General features: G+C 50.3%; 1 protein-coding gene across 8 annotated transcripts in view; it reads right to left on the minus strand.

Moving 5' to 3' along the window:
• The window catches only part of LOC125543954 (tetratricopeptide repeat protein 5-like), a 45,112-nt gene that overhangs the window by 23,766 nt on the left and 471 nt on the right, over positions 1-20,875 (minus strand). For 6 of the 8 annotated variants that reach the window (XR_007299158.1, XR_007299159.1, XM_048707467.1 and 3 more), the window contains exons 2-5: positions 14,138-14,247; positions 13,938-14,048; positions 13,802-13,859; positions 5,497-5,586 (exon numbers count right to left, since the gene is read on the minus strand). Coding sequence is in view for 6 of the 8 variants with exons in the window: in XM_048707467.1 (XP_048563424.1) it covers positions 5,497-5,586; positions 13,802-13,859; positions 13,938-14,048; positions 14,138-14,247 (369 nt within the window). In the remaining 2 variants the exon portion in view is untranslated. Of the gene's footprint in view, positions 1-5,496; positions 5,587-13,801; positions 13,860-13,937; positions 14,049-14,137; positions 14,248-20,693; positions 20,824-20,875 lie in introns of all 8 variants that reach the window. The other 2 variants (XM_048707469.1, XM_048707470.1) reach the window with 2 other exon arrangements.

Below are 20,875 nucleotides of genomic sequence, written 5' to 3' on the forward strand. Positions count from 1 at the left end.
ACCTAGAGTTTGTTGGTGACCACCACCTCCTTTGGCAACCGGATTTTCTTCGGTGACTATTCACCTCTAGTTCAAAAAGATCCCCCGTCAGCCACCACTACCGAGATCAAAGCCATGACCTTCCTCCGAACTCCTTCCACGATCATCAACAACGAGACTGCCGTAAGGGCATCTTCGCCTCCGGATGTTGATCAAGCTTAGTCTAGTGGGATGATAGTCCTCTCACTTTTTGGTGTCTTGATGCCAAAGGGGAGAGGGTGTAATTCTAGACTAGTTTCGTGCTTTTTGGGAAAGAGCTTTCCAAGGGGGGCAGTTGTTTAGGAGTTGGTATTGTTGAGTGACCAGTCTTGCTACTTTAACTGATTCTTATGACTTGTAAACTCTTAAGTTCCATGTTATGACGTTGTAAGCAACTTTGCACTTGCGCTTTATGCTTATGCTTTAGTGCATCTTTTGAGGTCATTAACAAGTGTTTTATCCCATGTTTGTTGCGTGGTAGAGAGCATATTTACATTCTTGTACACACTATGTATTCTCACGGATTCTATAGTATAGAGAGTTTCTCACATTATCAAAAGATTGTTGTGCATTTGCATTTCAAAAGCAAATTCTAAATAATGCACAATTTTGGGGGGAGCTCCCATATATCATATATATGTAATTATAACTTTGTACACTTGTTGCATATCTTTCGCGAAACTTTAATAAATGTCGTCATCAATAACCAAAAACAGGGAGACTGAAACTGCATCTATTGCCACCTAGGGGTTTTTGCATTATATGACAACATGATTAAAGGGACTAATGGTTGGTGACCCCCACTTCTTCAAGGACAAGTGTTAGCAAGGCTAAGGACAAATTTTTAGTTGTTAGTGATCCAAGATCACATTGAGTCCATAGGTATGTCTATACCATCAAAAGGGAATCAAGTATGTGTAGTGATGAGCTTCTTGCTATGTGCTTAAAGATCGAAACCCAAAATCACCCAAAAACCTCAACCATTTCCCTAATATTCTCGCTCTCTTTACACTGTTAGGAGCAACCAAGCCAGATTCATTCAGAGAGATAGTCGTTCCAAAACCCTTGCCCATCAGGAGCCTACATGACAACTCCACTCAAAGCCACCAAAGCACTCGTGCAAGCCTCTGTACATCGGTCTGAACCTATGAACCATCGCCGATCGGAAATTCCGAATGAGGTCCAGTAGCGCGCGCAGGTGTGTCAATGCCAGTTGAAGCCTCTGGATACTTTCTACTCAGACACTCCGAGCTATACAAAAGTTGCCTCTTTGCAGTTCAGTCGGAGCCTCCATGCTGATCATTCGGTGCCGCTGAGCTGTACAGAGAAGTGTGCAACAGTCAGATATTTTAGGTCTAACCTATACATACCCTAACCCTGTCCCACCAAGTTCACTCAAGCGCTTTGTTAGAGTACGTAATGGGCCTAATGGGCCCGTTAGTCTTAGGGTTAATTAGAGATAAGAGTCGCTTTCTTAGGGGTCAAGTAAGCCTTGCTTGGGAGTTAAGTAAACCTCTCTATATAAAGAGAGGAGATGTATCAATCTAATCAAGCAAGAATTAAGAAGGAAATCCTTCCATCTTGCCCGGCCGTGGGCAAAAGGCCCCCGGCCGGCCTTCTTGCGCCCTCCTTCTAGCAGCGCCATAACAATTTGGTATCAGCTAGCTTCGGTTCGATCATGTCTTCACCGCCGCCCAACCCGTCTCTTCCGCTGCCGGTCACGACCGTCGCCCCGCTCCTGCCCGCGCCGGGATCCTCCGTCGCGCCCGCCCCCGTCGTCCTCACCCCGGAGGTGTCCGGGGCGCTGCGGGACCTAACACAGGCGGTCCAGGAGATCCACCTGTTCTTGGCCGGGTCCTATGGGCCGCACCCGGCTGCGCCGCCCATCACCGCCACCGCGCCGCCGTGGCTGCCGTGGCAGCCGCCGCACCAAGCGGCCCCCGCCGCGCTCGCCGGACTGCTGCAGCAGCCGCTGCAGCTGCCATCCATCGCCCCGTCCTGGCTGTCGTGGCAGCCGCCGCACCAGGCGGCCTTCGCCGCGCTCGCCGGGCCACTACAGCTGCCATCCATCGCCACCACCGCTCAGCCCTGGCTGCACTGGCAGCCGCCGCTCCTGCCGGCCTCCGCCGCGCCCGGCGCTCCGCCGCAGCAGCCGCTGCCGCTGCCCGGTGCGCCACCGCCGCAGCCGCTGCCGCAGCCACCGCCGGTTAGCTCCGGCCCCGCATCGACCGCGCCGGCGGGAGTCCCGCTCCACCAAGTCCAGTCCCCGCCGTCGCCGTCACCGCTTCCGTCTTGGATCGCTACCCGCCACGTGTCGGCGGCGGTGAGGCTGCAGGCTACTGCGCGCGGCCTCCTAGCGCGTCGGCGTGTGCGGGAGATGCGTGGTCTGCAGCTGCCGCTCCTCCAAGTTGCCCTTCGCTGCGCAAAGGACCTCGATCTCATCCGCTCCGCCGGGGATCTTGGGCATGCGGTTTCCCCCACGGGCAGCGGGCATGCTGTTTTCCCCACGGGCAGCGACCTCCAAGTCTGCGACATTGGCGGTTGGGGGGGGGGGGGGCGCACCCCTCCTCGTCATTCACCATCGCAAGCCCCCCTCTCTTCCCTGTGCGGTGCAGACCAACAGCCGTCCGGCAGGAAGAAGGCATGGTGTCACCGACAACAACGCACCACGTAGCACCACTGCATTCCGTCACCGGGCGCCGCAAGGGCGCCTCTGCTGGTCACTCTTGCGACCACTTCCAGGTGGCCATACACATGCACTCCTTTTGTCCGGATGGTGTCCATGGGATCCAGGTGGCTGTACACGTGCACGTCCGACGTGCGGATGGTATCCACTTTTTGTTAAGAGGTCCAAAATAAATCGTCCCAGTCCATTTCAGGTTGAGAATAATAAAACAAGCCGAGATGTAAAAGGCTTGTTTTTAGGTGTTAGGTTTGGGTTGCGTCGAGTCATAGTTATAAGTTGGTTAGGCTGCAGCTTGAGGACAAGCTGCATGTCCAGGTGGGGTGTAGTGTTAGAGTACGTAATGGGCCTAATGGGCCCGTTAGTCTTAGGGTTAATTAGAGATAAGAGTCGCTTTCTTAGGGGTCAAGTAAGCCTTGCTTGGGAGTTAAGTAAACCTCTCTATATAAAGAGAGGAGATGTATCAATCTAATCAAGCAAGAATTAAGAAGGAAATCCTTCCATCTTGCCCGGCCGTGGGCAAAAGGCCCCCGGCCGGCCTTCTTGCGCCCTCCTTCTAGCAGCGCCATAACACGCTTCAACTCAAACATCCACTTCTAAGAGAGAAGTTAAGTGTTGTGAGGACTTGTCTACTACAGTTATACTCACAGCCCCCAGCCACACCTCCTCAAGTAACAGAAAGACAAAGACTGATCATCAGACCTCACACACGTCAATTAAATATCAGCTACTCCCTCCGTCCGAAAAAACTTGTCCCAAGCCTGTTCCTCAAATGGATGTATCTAGCACTAACTTGGTGCTAGATACATCAATTTAAGGGACAAGTTTTTCCGGACGGAGGGAGTACATTCAATTCTAAGAACTTACACTAATGCTCATGAGAATATGACTCTAACTAAATCAAATATGTTTATATTACTCCCGCCATTCCTAAATATAAGTCTTTTTATAGATTTCAATATTGAGTACATACGGATGTATATAAACGTAGTTTAGAGTGTAGATTCACTCATTTTGCTCCATATGTAGTCCATATTGTAATCTCTAAAAGGACTTATATTTAGGAACGGAGGGAGTATTAAGGAATAAAGCACCTAGCATGGACGAGAGGGGCAAGCACTGCAGCATGAGCAAGCATACGAGGAATGAAGATGGCCCTTCTAGTGAGGATAAGAGGATTTCAAGACTTTGCGTCCGCCATGATGACACATGGAAACATGGATGAAATATACAAGACGACACTTCATAACTTTGTCCATAATCATCCATAGGTGTTGTGTGACCTTGCTTTTAGGCCAGGCCCACAAAATAATGAAATACAGAACAATAAGCAGTTTTTAGAGTCCGTATTAGTGGAGAAAACGGACTTAGGGTGGATTTCGGCACCCTCCTTGGGCTGGCCGAATTTCCCCTTTGTGCCACCAAAAATACCACCCCTAAGGCATCGTTTAGAATTGGGTTTGGTTTACTCAAAACCCAGCCAATGTTCCAACTTCATGTAAACTGACATGTCCAACGCCATTAGCGAACCGCATTTGGAACCCCAGTTTAATCAATCCTTAGTTTGCAATACTTAGATTGCTATTCTTAGTTCTCTTTTGTTCTCGGTCAAACACAGGGGATTAGACATTCATGGGCAGGCTGGACGTGCCTCTGACATCATCGGTAACCCCAAGGATACAAGTCTAGCGGTAGGGTGCACCATCTAGTGTCTGGTGTAGTTAGGTAGTCAAGGACCTAAAGGTCGATTCAGCGCAAATCGAATAAGTGCCTCCCACCGAAAGATTAAACACCCCTGTGGCTATCATTGCGCTGAGTTCAAAAAGCATTCTACTCCAACATCCACGTCAAACCTTTGAATATCTTCTCTCCTATTTGCTCTCAAGTCTATCTTTCAAACATCCAAACTCTCCAAATCCAAAGATCTATCCTATGACAGTTTGAGTGTGGAGGAGATTATCTTATGAAGCATAACCAAGGGATTCATCAAAAAAGAAAGGGCAGCCCGGTGCACGTAGCTCCCGCTTGCGCAGGGTCCGGGGAAGGGTCTGACCACTTTGGGTGTATAGTACGTAGCCTTTCCCTGCATTTCTGTGTTTCCCAGGACTCGAACCCATGACCTCATGGTCACAAGGCAACAGCTTTACCGCTGCGCCAAGGCTCCCCTTCAAGGGATTCATCAAAGGCAACCTTATATTGTAAACTTTTGAGGGTGTGCGCATCCTAGATCGACTAGGTGTGCTTGGGAGCCTTCAAGGTGTGAAGGCACCAAGAAATTTGTGAGGGCTTGGAGATCATATCCCGAGTGAGACTTGACCTTTGTAGTCTATAAGCCACGGTGGAATAGATTGGTCTGCGCTTGGTGGGCCTGTGGGCGACCGAACCAAGACCTACAACATGTCATGCAATCAGATGTTCTGACATGCAAAACTGAAGGTTAGAATTACCATGTTTTAATAATTTCTAGAGAATAAGAAAATAAAAACTAAAAGCAATTTATGCCCTAGGAGGCAGAACATGCTTAAGAACATATTCCTGGTCAGAAAATAGGTTAAAGATCTTGAGTGGCCATTTTAGATTTCTGATTATGCATCCATACAGCTAACTCGAGCTCAAGGTCATACAATGTATTGATAATATGCAAAAATCACATAATCAATGCATCTTCAACTCAAAAATCACCTACTATATTTTATCAGCAAACTAACATCATGGAATTAAAACTACAATACCATCTCTAGCTAGGTAAGAGCACAGAACATATGCAAATATATTTAGAAACAAGGGACTCGTACACCAGGAATTTCCATCTTTTATGTCCAGCATTACAGCTTCTTTTGCATGATTAATGCTCTCTTCCACTAACAACGCTTGGTCTTCACTAGCTGCAGATGCAAATAGAAAATACATGAGTGCAACGAGATGAAAATTTGCCGACACCAAAAATCAGCTTCCATCAAACTAGGTGCAAAATATTATCTAAGAGAAAAAAAACTCATGCACAGAAACAATCAACAATAGATAATCCAACACATCAGAAAATTATGTTGAACTTCCCCAAAATAATAACTCTTAACCAATAATGCCTAGTCCTTTTTGTAAAGCGGATCAGTGAGCAAGAGGCTAATCTGAACACCTATGAGAGAAAAGGACATACCATAAATTAAAGCTCAGGGACCACCCATGAAGTTCTCAAATTCTACTCAATTTAGTGACAACTCCATCAAAAAGGAAACTAACCAATTCAAGTCAAAGTCTGTTAGCCTAAGTAATCTCATGCAGTAGTGTAGTTTTTCTTTCTGTTGTGAAATAATGCATGCTTGGACATGTACGTAGTGGAGAGCTGCGTCTCTCCGTAGGATACTCCCACCTCCTGGTCATGGTCTCTGGTCGATCCAGTCGCTGGATGGAGCGACACTTGCGGATCGCAGCAGCCTGGCCGGGAGGTGGTTAGTGGAGTCCTGTATGATGCATAAGATGAGGAATAACAGAACAGAAAACGCTGCGCGTTGTGGCAGCACAAAACTCTCTCTCGCGCGCAAGCTCATCTCCTTCCTCTCTCTCTCTGTCTCGTTGGCAACTACATTTGGTATCAGAGCCTAGGTGTTTGATCCCTGGCGCGGCGGCGGTGTGTGATCCGTCGTAGTGATGTCCGGTGACGAGTCAGACGGGAAGAACAAAGGCGGTGGCAAGTCGCCGCCGAAGACGCCAACATCCACAGCCCTGCTCGCGCGCCTCACCGGCAGCGGCGAGATCAGGGAGGTTGAGCGCGTCGTGCGCGAGGAGGCGGGGGCGTCCATGATGCTCACGCGCACCAACTACATGGAGTGGGCGCTTGTGATGCAGGTCAAGTTGCAGGTCGCCTGGGTCTGGTCCGCGGTGACCGGCGACGTCGCCGACGAAAACGACGACCGGCGCGCGCTGCAGATCATTCTCACCGGCGTTCTGCCGGAGATGCTGCGCGTGCTGGCCGCCAAGGACACGGCGAAGACGGCGTGGGAAACGATCCGGATGATGCGGATGGGCAGTGAGCGCGCCCGCGAGGCCAAGGCGCAGGTGCGCCGGCGAGAATTTGAGGATCTCCGGTTCAAAGACGGAGAGTCCGTCGAGGATTTCGGGCTGCGTCTCGCCGCCCTCGTCGCAAAGTTGTTCAGAAATTTCTCCGTGTGGTGCCGCGGAAGTATCGCCCGATGGCCATGGCGATTGAATCATTGATCGATCTGAAGACCATGACGATCGAAGATCTCGTCGGGCGCTTCTCGGCTTGCGAGGATCACTACGACCTCGACTACACCACGCAGTCCACTGGGCGCCTCATGCTGACGCACGAGGAATGGATGGCCAGAGAAAAACAAGGCGGTGGCGGCGGGTCGACATCCAGCGCGGGCAGCGGCAAGAACAAGTCACCAGCTAAACCCAAAGGCGCGGGCGGCGGCAAGCCTGCGTCAGGAAACCAGGGTGCAGGCGCATTGGGCGGCTCAGGCGGCAAGAAGAAGAAAGGGAAATGTCATCACTGCGGCATCCCGGGGCACTGGAAAAAGGAGTGCCGGACGTGGCTCCGTGAGCAGGAGCAAAAGGGCACCCAGGAGCAGGCAAACCTGGTGCAAGCCGGCGCAGATCACGACCCAGGTCTGTACATGGCCGTGGTCACCACCGTTTCCACGCCTTAGATCGCCGCGCCGCAGGAAGTCTTCCTCAACGAAGAAAAGGTAATGCCAGTGCCCTCGCCGAACGGAGTGTGGTACTTCGACACCGGCGCCAGCAGCCACATGACGGGCGACATGAAAGTCTTTGCGTCGCTTGACGAAACTGTGCACGGCACGGTTAAGTTCGGCGACGGCTCTGTGGTGGCCATACGCGGACGCGGCTCGATGGTCTTCCACTGCCAAGGCGGAGGGCAGCGCGTGCTCACGGGTGTTTTTCACATCCCGAGCCTGCGCACGAACATCATGTCAGTTGGACAGCTGGACGAAGCGGGCTGCATCATCAACATCCAAGCCGGCGTGATGACATCCAGGACCCAGGACGGCGCACACTGGCACACATCCATCGCTCTGGAAATCGTCTGTACACTGGCGCGCTCGAGATCGACGCGCCCAGGTGCATGCTGGCGCTAGGAGACGACTTGACCTGGCGTTGGCACGCGCGCATGGGGCATCTGCATTTCCGTGCTCTCCGCACTATGTCATCGAAGCAGATGGTGCAGGGCATGCCAGTGATCGACCGCGTCGAGGAGTACTGCGATGGGTGCGCTCTCGGAAAGCAACATCGCACGCCGTTCCCGCAAGTCGTCGCGTACCGCGCAGAGCGCGGGCTAGAGCTCGTGCACACTGACCTTTGTGGGCCGATCGAGCCGACCACACCTGGAGGGAGCAAGTATTTTCTGCTGATCGTGGACGACTATAGTCGCTACATGTGGTTGGAGCTGCTCAAGTCCAAAGATGAGGCCTTTGCAAGGTTCAAAAAGGTGCAAACTCTCGCGGAGGCAGAGGGAAATTGCAAGCTGCGCGCGTTCAGATCTGATCGCGGCGGCGAGTTCAACTCCGGCGAGTTCAAGGTCTACTATGAAGAGATCGGTGTCAAACACTACACCACTGCTCCGTACTCGCCGCAGCAAAATGGAGTGGTAGAGCGGAGGAATCAGACGGTCGTGGAAATGGCCAGATGCATGTTGAAGAGCATGGACATGTCGGCGTACTTCTGGGCGGAGGTGGTGAGAACCGCCGTGTATATGCTCAACCGCGCGCCCACGCGCAGTGTGGAGGGTGTCACGCCTTATGAAGCGTGGCACGGCCGTAAGCCCAACGTGCAACACTTGCGCACGTTCAGGTGCACGGTTCATGTCAAGAACGTTGGCCCCGGCGTCACCAAGCTCAGCGACCGCTCAACGGCAATGGTGTTCATCGGATACGAGGAAGGTTCCAAGGCCTACGGTGTGTACAATCCTACAACGAAGAAGGTGCAGGTAACACGAGACATGATCTTTGAAGAGAGCAGGCCCTGGACATGGCGTGCACCGGGGGCGGCAGAGAACCGTGCCGCGCCGACCTTCACAGTTGTGTACACCACTGCCAGCCAGCAGGGTCTCCGGCGTGTGCCTCGACACCGCAACGGTCCCCATCGCCAACAACACCTGCATTTACGGCCTCTCCTGCTGGGGCGATCACGCCCGCCTCGAGTGCATCAGGGACATCACAGTCCGCTCCGACGACACCTACAGCAGCAAGCGAAGATTGCTCGGCCACGCCTCAGTCACACGACTCCAGACACGACGCGCCAACAAGACAGCCGGTTCGCTACCGGAGCTTCACAAGTGTGTTGGAGGAGACTGAAGATCAGGCAGTGCGCGAACAGTTTGAGCGCTGCCTGCTCGTGCGCTGTCTGTTCAGCGCGGAGAAGCCACGTGAAGTGGATGAAGCGCTAGCCAGCAAGGCGTGGAAAGGCGCCATGGATGTCGAGATGCAGTCCATCGTCGACAATGGCACATGGAAACTCGCTCAGCTCCCGGCTGGACACAAGGCGATAGGACTGAAATGGGTTTTTCGTGTCAAACGTGATCCGGCAGGCAATGTCGTCAAGCACAAAGCTCGCCTCGTCGCAAAGGGGTACGTCCAGCGTCAGGGGGTGGATTTTGAGGAGGTCTTCGCCCCCGTAGCTCGCATGGAGATAGTTCGACTGCTGCTGGCCCTCGCCGCGCACTCTGGCTGGGAAGTTCATCACATGGATGTGAAGTCAGCCTTCCTAAACGGCAATCTCACTGAGGAAGTGTACGTTGCTCAGCCACCCGGGTATGAAGTTGCAGGCCAGGAAGGAAAGGTACTCCGTCTGCACAAAGCACTGTATGGTCTGCATCAGGCACCGCGGGCGTGGTATGCAAAGTTCGATGAAACTCTCACCTCCCTTTGTTTCAGGCGGAGCGCTCTGGAGCATGCAGTGTACCGACGAGGTAACTCACAATCATACTTGTTGGTTGGAGTGTATGTAGATGATCTGATCATCACAGGAACCGCAGCAGCAGACATTATCTCTTTCAAAGAGCAGATGCAGCAACTCTTCAAGATGAGTGATCTCGGGCTGCTAAGTTACTATCTGGGCATAGAGGTAGGACAAAGCAGCAGTGGAATTACTCTGAGTCAGAAGAGCTATGCGGGCAAGATTCTGGAGATAGCAGAGATGAGCAACTGCAACAGTTGTCACACGCCGATGGAGTGTCGCCTGAAACTGAAAAAAGAAGATGACGGTGAACTGTTTGATGCCACTCTGTACCACAGGGTGATTGGGAGCCTGCGCTATCTTGTGAACACGAGGCCAGACATTGCACATTCAATGGGTATTGTAAGCAGATTCATGGAGAAGCCAAGCACTCATCACTGGGCAGCAGTCAAACAGATACTAAGGTATATCAAGGGCACAATGCACTACGGGTGCAGCTACAGGAGAGGACATGGAGCCGCTGAACTGATTCGATTCAGCGATAGCGATCATGCTGGGGACGCTGGAGATCGGAAAAGCACTTCTGGACATGTTTTCTTCCTCGGTAAAAATCTGGTTACTTGGAGCTCTCAAAAGCAGAAGATTGTTGCTCTCTCTTCCTGTGAAGCAGAATACGTTGCAATAGCAGCTGCCACTTGTCAGGGACTGTGGCTGAGCCGGCTGCTGGAGGACATCGTAGGTACCTCGCCGGCGAAGTTCAAATTACTGGTGGACAACAAATCAGCCATAGCTCTGAGCAAGAACCCAGTTCATCATGATCGAAGTAAACACATCGACGTTAAGTTTCACTTCGTGCGAGATTGTATGGAGAAGAAACAGGTGGAGATAGATCATGTTGGGACTCAGGATCAGCTCGCCGATGCACTCACCAAGGCGCTCGGGCGCGTTCATTTCATCGAGATGCGGCAAAGACTTGGGATGATCGGCGTAGTGCAGTGAGATTAGGGGGTGAAATGTTAGCCTAAGTAATCTCATGCAGTAGTGTAGTTTTTCTTTCTGTTGTGAAATAATGCATGCTTGGACATGTACGTAGTGGAGAGCTGCATCTCTCCGTAGGATACTCCCACCTCCTGGTCGTGGTCTCTGGTCGATCCACTCGCTGGATGGAGCGACACTTGCGGATCGCAGCAACCTGGCCGGGAGGTGGTTAGTGGAGTCCTCCTGTATGATGCATAAGATGAGGAATAACAGCACAGAAAACGCTGCGCGTTGTGGCAGTACAAAACTCTCTCTCGCGCGCGCAAGCTCATCTCCTTCCTTCTCTCTCTCTCTCTCTGTCTCGTTCGATCGGCAACTACAAAGTCAAGATTATCTATGGAGCAAGGCTTATACAACGGAAATGGGACTAAGCAAAAAGCACAAATTTAAACTATCAAAGTCTGATTTGTGTTAAGGAGTATTACTATTCGTCTAGGTGTTCGTATTAGTCTAGATTTCCTTTCTTGTACTCCAAGTCCCCCGTGCTATATATTTGCCCCTTAGACTATGCAATAGATGCATTCATAACATCCTATCATGCACCCAGGTTTAGGAAAAAAAATCAGACATCCGCAACTCGTCCTCTCGATCACCTCCCTCAGCCTCTCCCCCGATCTCATTCTTATCAAATGGATTCCACTCCTCCCTATCGATTCTTTTTTCGGTCCTATGGATGATCCCCTCCTCTCCGGCATGAAGCGGCTAGCCCGTTTTTGTACTCAATCTCGACCGTTTCCCAGTCTTCCCCCGTTCCCATCATTTTTCACGGTCCAAGCTTCCAATGGCCATCTCCTTGACTGGATCGACATCATAGCACATGGGTGCTGGAAGCTAGAGTCCCTGGGTCGAAGCCATCTTCTCCCAAGATAGTGCTAGGATCAAAGAGCCCCTGGATGATGCCTCCATTGATAGTGCTAGGATCAAAGTTGTCGGAAATCCAATGGAGCACATCGATGCTCCACTCTGGTGTTGTCTTGAAGCAAGAGTCCCCGCCGAATATGTGATGCCTTGGTCGCCACCACTCATCATTCGCATCTTCAGGCCGCCCTCATCCACTAGGACCTCATGCCACCTCTAGCTAGACATGTGTCGTTGTCGCCGTCCCTCCCTCCATCCCTCTGAATTGCAAGATCCTCTTTGTGAGTTCCTTCCTTGTCTTTCTGGAGAAGGCTAGATCTATTTTTCTCTATCTTTGGCGGCATCGGGTGGGTCCCTAGTCACACCTTATATACTGGTGTGGCTAGGGTTACACAGCTTGACCCGGGATGGTTCAGGGCCTCGAGACCTACGCAGCTTCACATCTCGGGTCTTGTATCTTGTCTGCATCTACTTCGGGCTCACGACCCTCTCCGGGCTGAGTACTCTAACTTCATCTGTCATGGGATCGCCCTTTCAAAGGGACCAAGGGAGCCCTCGGGATCATGTCTCGCGTTCTTTGCTCTACAACCTCATTAGTAGCCCTCGAGTGCTAGGCGATCTTTTCTTTGCAAATTGTGTGGGACTTGTTGGAACTCCTTTACACAACTCTCGAGCCTTTTGGAGAAACCACTAATTTTATGGATGCAGCTTATCTCTATTGCATAGCCCAAGGGGTATATACATATTACACAAGACTTGGGTACAAGAAAAGAGACATAGCCTAACAAGGACTGCTAGACCAATACTGATACTCCTTAACATGGTGGGATCGCATGGCATGAGAAATATAAAAGCACAACAGACTTGGTAGACACAATGGAAAATAGAACAAAGCTACTCCCTCCGTTCCTAAATATAAGTCTTTTTAGACATTTCAAATGGCTACAACATACGAATGTATGTAGACATATTTTAGAGTGTAGATTCACTCATTTTGCTCCGTATGTAATCACTTGTTGGAATCTCTAGAAAGAGTTATATTTGGGAACGGAGGGAGTAGAAGCTAGGAAGCACACATGAGACAATGATACATGAGCCATCGTGTTTGCAAAAGAGGCTACGTAGGAGGTAGTGCAGATAAGATGCTTACGAGGAGCAGCGGAAAAGAGCAACTAGCGGACGAGCGCCCAACACCAGTGGAAGGTGCATGTGCGAGATGGAGTCGGCAAAGAAAACCGTCAAAAAATGACCAAGCGTCGAGGAAGAAAGACAGTGCCTCATGATGACATTTTTTCTTGATTTTCTTAGAATATCGCCCAACACAGATGGACATGCAATCAGGAGAACACAGGTGACCAAGAAGTAACAGGCCCAAGCACTAGCAACACCCAGCTAGCACAGCCGTACACAACATCGGGGGCAACTTGAAAGGAGATTCCTAGCAATGGTGGCAGTGGCCGGAAGGGCAGAAACAATCTGTGGGGCATCGATCGGGGCAGGAGCGACATGGATGGCGGAGAAGGGCCTGACTGGCGTGTGTAGGCAGTAAGCTGGTCGCATTCGTCGATTTGGGAGATGTTGGGCGGTCGAAAGGAGGCGGCAGCCCACGTCTGACCAGCAGGGCACACGTCTGGAAGTGGGCACACGCTTGAGCAGGGGTGAGCACGTGGCGTTGAGCCCAGGAGTCGTCAGCTCAGGTAGGAGTTCCTCCCTCCCTCCCTCCCTCTCTCTCTCTCTCTCTCTCTCTCTCTCGTCCATTCCGACTTCCCCCATGCTCGTCCCTCCGAACAAACTCGACATCCTCTTGACGGTACTGCCGAAACGAATCTATATTGGCCTATGTCTCTTTACGTATTTGTTTTAGTATAGATTTCCTTCCTTGTACCCCAAGTATATTGTACTACATGTTTGCCCCATGGGCTATGCAATACATCTAAGTTGCTCCTCTAACAACAGGCACAATGGCACAATAACATCAGCACTACAACTAATAGCCAATGCTTCGATACAATACTAAGTCTCGTGATAGTCTTGTTAAAAACTTCTTTACTTATCATCCAAGTAATGCTATAAGATAATTTGAGCAAAAATGACAGATTAATTTTATTATCTCACACAAAAAAGAGCAGAAATTTTTCTTGTAATTGTATACAAAAAAAACAGATTATGCATGCCTAGCTATTCATTTGTGGAGTTAGGGCGGTGGCATAGTTTGCAATAGAACTTTGAACTTTGAAAAACCATCGGTTGAGTGATAGAAGACATCCTTACATTGAGCCATACTCCTTTCAAGCATTGAGAGTTGACATAGTATTTTCTTATCTGCACCCTGCCAAATGAAATTATGCTCTGGAGAATTAAGAAACATATAAGAACAGAATAAGTAACTACATCCAGATTAATTTACCTTACTTAGTGCTAATAAGAAACAGTTCCTTGCTGATGCCAAATTCCCCTTCTTCCAGATGCAGTTACCCAAACATAGCCATGCATCCACAAGAGATGGATTCAGCTTTACCTATCCAGGAGCAACAGACATTATTTAGGATTCTAACCAGGAAAACTCCAGGAGCAAGAGAAGGAATTGTTTAATCTTCTGCTACGTACTGCTTTGGATAAATGCTCTTCAGCCTCCTTACAATAATCTGGGAAGACATCGAGTATTTTCCCCATCAAAAATTCATAAATAACACGCTCTTCTGGGGATTTTCTTTGCTCTGTAACGTATGAGAAACTAAAATTAATACAGAAACAGAGCATGGCAGGAACATTTCTACAAGGGTGAACTATTACAAGAAATCTGATGAAGATACATATGCACATATTTATATGAATAGGCGTAAAAACAGTTCGAATAGTTTCCAACCAATCTGAACTCTTTCTTTAAGAAAACCAGTCAGATAATTAGTTTACTTTCCTTTGAAGAAAAGGTAGACCATTGTCTACCTTATGCATTCAAAACGAGCCGTAGCCCGGGTGACCAGAGGTCAATTATGTGAGTTTGGTGGAACAGAGAGCTAGGCGGAGCAACATCCATTCTAACTCTCTGGAAGCCATTGACAAGATTTGGGTGCAGGTTGTGTGCCAAAAATCCTTCTCAACCTGAGAAGAGACGTTGCAGGAAGGGTCTCAAGCAAAAGAATAGAGTACGGGGGAAATCAAGTGCAGCCTGCCCAGGGGTGACTATTGATCATGCCAGAAAGAGATGAGCGAGCCATTACGTAGCACACAGCAGGGAGATTGCAAAACCCACGGGATGCAGGATTTTAAAGTTTTCCAAATATTAGTTGTCGGAATCGGGGCTATGGGGACCCAAGAAGGTTCGAACTCTGGGGTGCGCTCGTTGCCTACGTTCCGCTCTACCTCGCGACCCTCAACTCGGTGGGCTCAGTGATGACCTCCGTGCTGGCGAGCCCGTCATCTTGGTCTTCTTGCACCGAACAGGTAACCTTTGGGGATTGCTTTGGGAACCGGTGCGCTGTCCTTGCTCCCTTAGCACGAAGAGGAAAGCCTCATCATTCGCGTCTGTTGGCGCCCCTCTGGCTCCGCACGTCGCCACGTGCATCACCCACGTAAAGACGCAGGGCCGCGTGACTCCGCCGTGCAGCCCTTGACTCGCATGCCCCTGGGGCCTCGGGAAGCCGCCCCGCAAGAGGGCCTCGCGAGGCTCATGGTGACACTCGATGACGCATGCCTCGCGAGGCAAAGCCCTCGCAAGGGTCTTACTCGTGACGCCCTGGAGGTGGGCCTGCCTTGGGCCTACAGGTGGCGCCGCGCTCTGGGCCGCAGGCAGACGGGCATGGGTACCGCCAGTCCCACGGGCCCGAAAGTAGCACCCGGGCCTGCGGCGTGCACGACTCTGTCTGCGGAGGGAGGGGGCGAAACGGCGCGGGCCCCATTCGCCTGCGGGCCAGGCTCGACACATGGCGCACGACGGGGCGCAGGACGCCCCCACTTCCCCACGATGCCTCGGCAACTACCCGGGCTAACATAAAGCTTGTCAGGCGCGGCGCGGCGCCATCATTGCTCTTCCTCTGTTCTGCATCCATCTTCAGAAGGCGAAGGGGCACGGACCGGCCCCCATCAAACGCTATATAAGGGCAAGGGGGCGGACCCCTTGGCGAGGGATGGCCGGACCGGACGAGAGCGACGAAGATTTGAATCGATCATGGGCGGGGCCGGATCCGGCGAGGGACGGCGAAAAACGAGGCCGGCGGCGGAAGATCGATCGTGGGCGGAGACTCCTGTGCGGGCTTGATCTGGATCGATCGCGGGCAGAGACTCCTGTGTGGGCTTGATCTGGATCGATCACGAGCAAGAGGCTCTTGGAGCTGGCTTCGATCTGAATCCATCGCTGGAGGCTCGCTTCGATCTTTTTTTTTAACCGGGCATAACCCCTTCCCATTACTTATCATAACGGAAATACAGTAGTTCGAGCTTAAGGAAGCTAGAAAGGGGAAAGCGAGTTCAAGGCACCACTATGAAACCCACTGTAAGCACTCGTCATCGAGCAGCTCATTATGGGGCGAAAACCCAGTGACACCTAAATACCAACTAGCCTAACCAGCGCAACGAGGGTACCAACAAACAATCTCCAGAGGGGGTAAGGCTCACAGGATGAGCAGAAAGCAAAAGCCCACGCAAGTGCAATGATCAAAGTCTAACATAACAGCTGGGCATTTTTTCTGAGGTAAGGCAGGACGGCAACAACTCGTCAGTCCATCGTTGGTTCAGCTGGGGCCGCGCAGATCCTCATCATAGTCGCAGCGTTGGTCTTGAGCATCTTGGCGCCACGTTCCATTGCATCGCGGTCAACTCCAGCCATCAAACCTGCCCGGTAGTTCAAGAAACCACACGCAGAGAAAACCACATCAAAAGGAGTCTTTAGCTTTTTATGTTCAAATGTGGCCCTATTGCGACAGTTCCACATAGCCCAGCATATCGCAGCAAGGCCAAAGGTATAGAATTTAGATCCACCTGGCAAGAAAATATAACACCAGTCGAAGTATTGCCACAGATTGTTCGGGCATAATTTCGTGCCTAGGACACCCAACGGTTCTCCAGACTACCCTGGCGACAAGGCAGGTGAAGAAAAGGTGTTGCGAGGTTTCTCTATTCCATACAAAAGGAGCACTTCGGGTTTCCAACCCAGTTTCGTCTGCTCATGACATCTCGTGTCAACACAAAGTCCTGGAATAATTGCCATAAAAATATTTGAATCTTAAGAGGGAGTTTAGCTTTCCATATCCATCTATAATCACAGCCAGCTAGATGCTTTTTCATGTATGCGTATACAGACTTAGCTGTGAAGCGTTTATTCTTCCCAAGATTCCAGACTACTTGGTCCGGCTCATTGGAGAGTAACCATGAACCAACCACTCGCTTGACTTCCCCCCAGTGATCCAGCAGCGGAGAGTGCAAGCGCCTCCTGAAGAAATCGACGCCTAACATTTTTTTTTAAACTCGGCAACTGTAATCTCTTGATCATTGCATATACTATAAAGTTCAGGGAATCTATCATGCAAAGGAGGATTATTGGCAATGGAGTCAATCCACATTCTAGCAATGTTGCCAGATTTCAAGACCACCCCTCTTCCAGCCAGATAGCACTCTTTGACCTTCATAATGGCTTTCCAAATCGATCAATATCCGAATCTACTTCTCACCGATGTTACCGTATCTTTTTTCAAGTACTTAGCGCGAATCACATCCTGCCACAACCCTTGTTGTGTCTCGAGTTCCCACCACCATTTCGTGAGTAAGCTAATATTTTGCTTACGGAGATCTTTACCGAAAAAGGCTTCCGCCCCGCTTTATAAATAAAGCAAACCGCCACAGACCACCAAGTATCACAAATGAGTCCACAACACACACACCCAAGTCTCACAACATAAAGTACAAGAGGTTCTGCCGAGGGCACAGCTCAACAAGCCCAAAGAAACAAAAAAAGGCCGGTAACATCGGAGAGCCAAGGAGGCACTAATCAGGCTCAGGAGGTGGCGGAGGAAGCAGCGGTGCCAATCGGAGAGCCATCGCACGAAGGTCGGAGATGATGACGGTGATGGCGTCCTGGTCCTGGGGGCGGCTAAGAGGCCGCCAAAGCTGCAAGAAACCACAAAGTTTGAACACTGCGTCAATAGCCCGTCGAAGGGGAATCCGCTGGATGACTAGCTTATTCCGAACCGTCCAAAGCGTCCAGGCAAGGGCACCTATGGTCAGCCACCTAATGTGGCAACACGTAGGGGGCGAGGCCTGGATCTTGGCGAAGAGGTACGAGAAGTTGGTGTGGCACCAACTTCCACCAAACGACTCGCGCGCACAACTCCAAAGAAACTGGGCCGAGACACAAGAGAAGATGTGGTTCGAGTCCTCGGGGTCCCACACAGTGGGCAAAGCCCGTCGCCAGGATTCATCCCGCTGATGGCCGTCCAGGACAGATCTAATCGGGTTGGTGCAGTTAACTTGCGAATGACTGACGATGCCGCAATTGAAGCAAGTCACTTCGGACGCCGCGGGGTCGGACACGGGAGAAGCGGAGGCACTGGGGGCCAAGGGGGCGGTGGCCGCCACCCGGGTCTGTCCCCGACGCTTCTTCTTCTTGGCGCCCTGCCGGCCCCTGTTAGGGCCATTGCCCGCCCCGGTCAGCGCAGTGGCGCGATGAGGCGGCTGGTACCGGTCAACTGGGGGAGACTGGCCAGAAGGGGCCGGGCGAGCAAGGGAGGTTCGTCCACGGCGCGGCGGGGAAGCGGAGCGCTCCCGGCGACGAGTGGGGGAAGGGGAGCAACGACGGGAGGTCCGCCACTCCGTGTCCGGAGGGAAACGCGAACGGGAGCGGCCCCGACGGTCAGAGCGAGTGGGAGAGCGACGGTCAGGGGAGCGTCGGTCAGGGCGAGGTGGCGAGCGACGGCCGTCCCGAGAATCACGGGCGTCGCGGTTGGAGAGCTGACAGTGGAGGTAGGAGATCTTTCCCCCCCCCCCCCCCATTCCCCCTTTATTCTTAGATCTACAGATCCTAGTCCATTTCACAAGATGATGTCGTTTCCTGCCATTAGTTTCTTGCCAGAAGAACTTTTTACGATGTTTGTCTAATTTGTAGATCACCATCTTAGGAAGTAAGAACATAGCCATGTAGTAATAGACAATGCTAGAAAGGGAGGAATTTAGGAGTATAGGTCTTCCTCCCGAGGATGCGGCATTACCAATCCACGATTCACAACATTTTAGGAATTTGTCATCTACAAAACTCCAATCCAGGCTGCGCAAGGTGGAGTAGCTTACCGGCACTCAAAAGTATTTCATCGGGAAATGCCCAATTTGACAGTTGAATAGTTCCGCATAGGAAGCTAGTATATTATCGTCTCCCCCAACACACAAAATTTCACTTTTAAGTTAGTTTATTTTGAGTCCAGACATAAGCTCAAAGATATATAAGAGGAGTTTCAAATTAACAGCAGCTTCCTCATAATGTTCAAAGCAAATGACCGTATCGTCAGCATATTGGAGGATGGCCACGCCACCCTCTATGAGGTCCGGAACGAACCCAGTTATCATTTTTTCTTTCTGAGCATTGTGAATCATCTTAGAAAGTGCTTCTACAGCAAGGTTAAACAGAAAAGGGGAATAGGGATCGCCCTGGCGAACACCTTTGTTGCTCTGGAAATAAGGTCCCATCTCGTTATTGAGTTTTACGCTTATTGTACCATTATTCAGGATTTTTTTTCACCCAGCCACACCAATTTGTCCCAAACCCTCGGTTACTATGGCATTCAAGGAGGAAATCCCAGTTTATCTTGTTGCAGGCTTTTTCAAAATCTAGCTTAAGCACTATGCCCACTTTTTTCTTTTGATGAGTATGGTGTAGCACCTCATGGAGAGTGAGGATCCCATCCATAATATTCCTGTGCTTAACAAAAGCATTCTGGTGTTTGTTGATAAGCTTGTCAGCAAAAATAGCTACTCTGTTATCCATCACCTTAGTGATCAACTTATAAGGACATCGAAGGAGACAAATAGGGCGATATTGTTGGATTTTCTTAGCACCATTCATTTTGGGTATCAAGGTGATCACACCATAGTTTAGACGAGCCACATCCAGAGTGTTATTATGAAAAGCATGAAACAAACGCATAATGTCAGATTTAACAAAATCCCAACAATGCTTATAAAACTCAGCCGGGATATTGTCTGGGCCAGTGCCCTATTACTATCCATGCCGAACAATGCTTTTTTCACCTCTTCCTCTGTGAATTCACTGGTTAGGAGTATATTATCCTCTGCAGTGAGTTTCTCTTCTTCCGACCAGGCATAGGCAGATAGGTGAAATAAATTCCCCTGGCCGGACCAAAAAGTTTTTTGGCTCGCTTCGATCTGGATGGGAGGGAGTTGAACGGCAGCGTCACGGACGTGCAGGGAAGGAGAGGAGCGGCCTTGGGTTGACCGGCTGCTACGATGGAGAGAAAAAGCAGCGGCGGCGGCCACGGGGGATCAATAGCACGAGTTGCAGCGTGCAAAAAAATTGACCTAGCTCTAATACCATGTTAGAAAATATGCAACTTGTATTCCCATGGTGCCATAGTCCAGTATATATACATGTACTGGTGTAGGAAATATGCAGAAAACCCCTTATGCAATGGGGTAAATACAAAAGGCTACATCGTTATATATATAGTACTCTAACATAACTTTCTTACACAATACAGTAAACCCTCTTCTGATTTATTGCATGCCAACAGGACAACCGAGGTTCCACGGTTGTACAATTAGGCCTCCTTTGGTTTGGAGGAATTTCATAGGAATTCTAGAGGATAGGATTCTTATAGGATTTTTTTCTTTAGAGCCCTTTGGTTCATAGGAATGGATTCCTATTCCTATATAGGATTGGTTCCTATCCTCCACATTTCATAGGAAAATAAAAATGAGCCTAGACTCAATGGAAAAATTCCTTTGGTGTCAACCAAATGACATCTTGTTTCCTATTCTACTCATAGGATTTGAGATACATGTCATCTCATTTCCTACAAGATACCTATTCCTACGATAATCCTATCCTATGAACCAAAAGAGGCCTTAATTTTTTAAGCGTGTTCTGGCTAAGGTCAGAAATCATCATATACATACCAATGGTATTCAAACTGTCATCTTACCGTGATCATCACTATCTTACCCCAATACTGGTTTTGTCTGTTTTGTACCATACACTCCCCCTAGTGTATGTCATGCCAGCGGCCAGCCACCACGCTTAATAGCTCCCAGACCCCGGCACCACATATCTACAGAAGCTGTTGACACCCATACTAGAGTTTTCTTCTAAATTAGAAGTATCAATACACGTGACAGTAACAAAAA

The sequence above is a fragment of the Triticum urartu genome, chromosome 3 (assembly GCF_003073215.2).
Source record: "Triticum urartu cultivar G1812 chromosome 3, Tu2.1, whole genome shotgun sequence".
Lineage (NCBI taxonomy): Eukaryota > Viridiplantae > Streptophyta > Magnoliopsida > Poales > Poaceae > Triticum > Triticum urartu.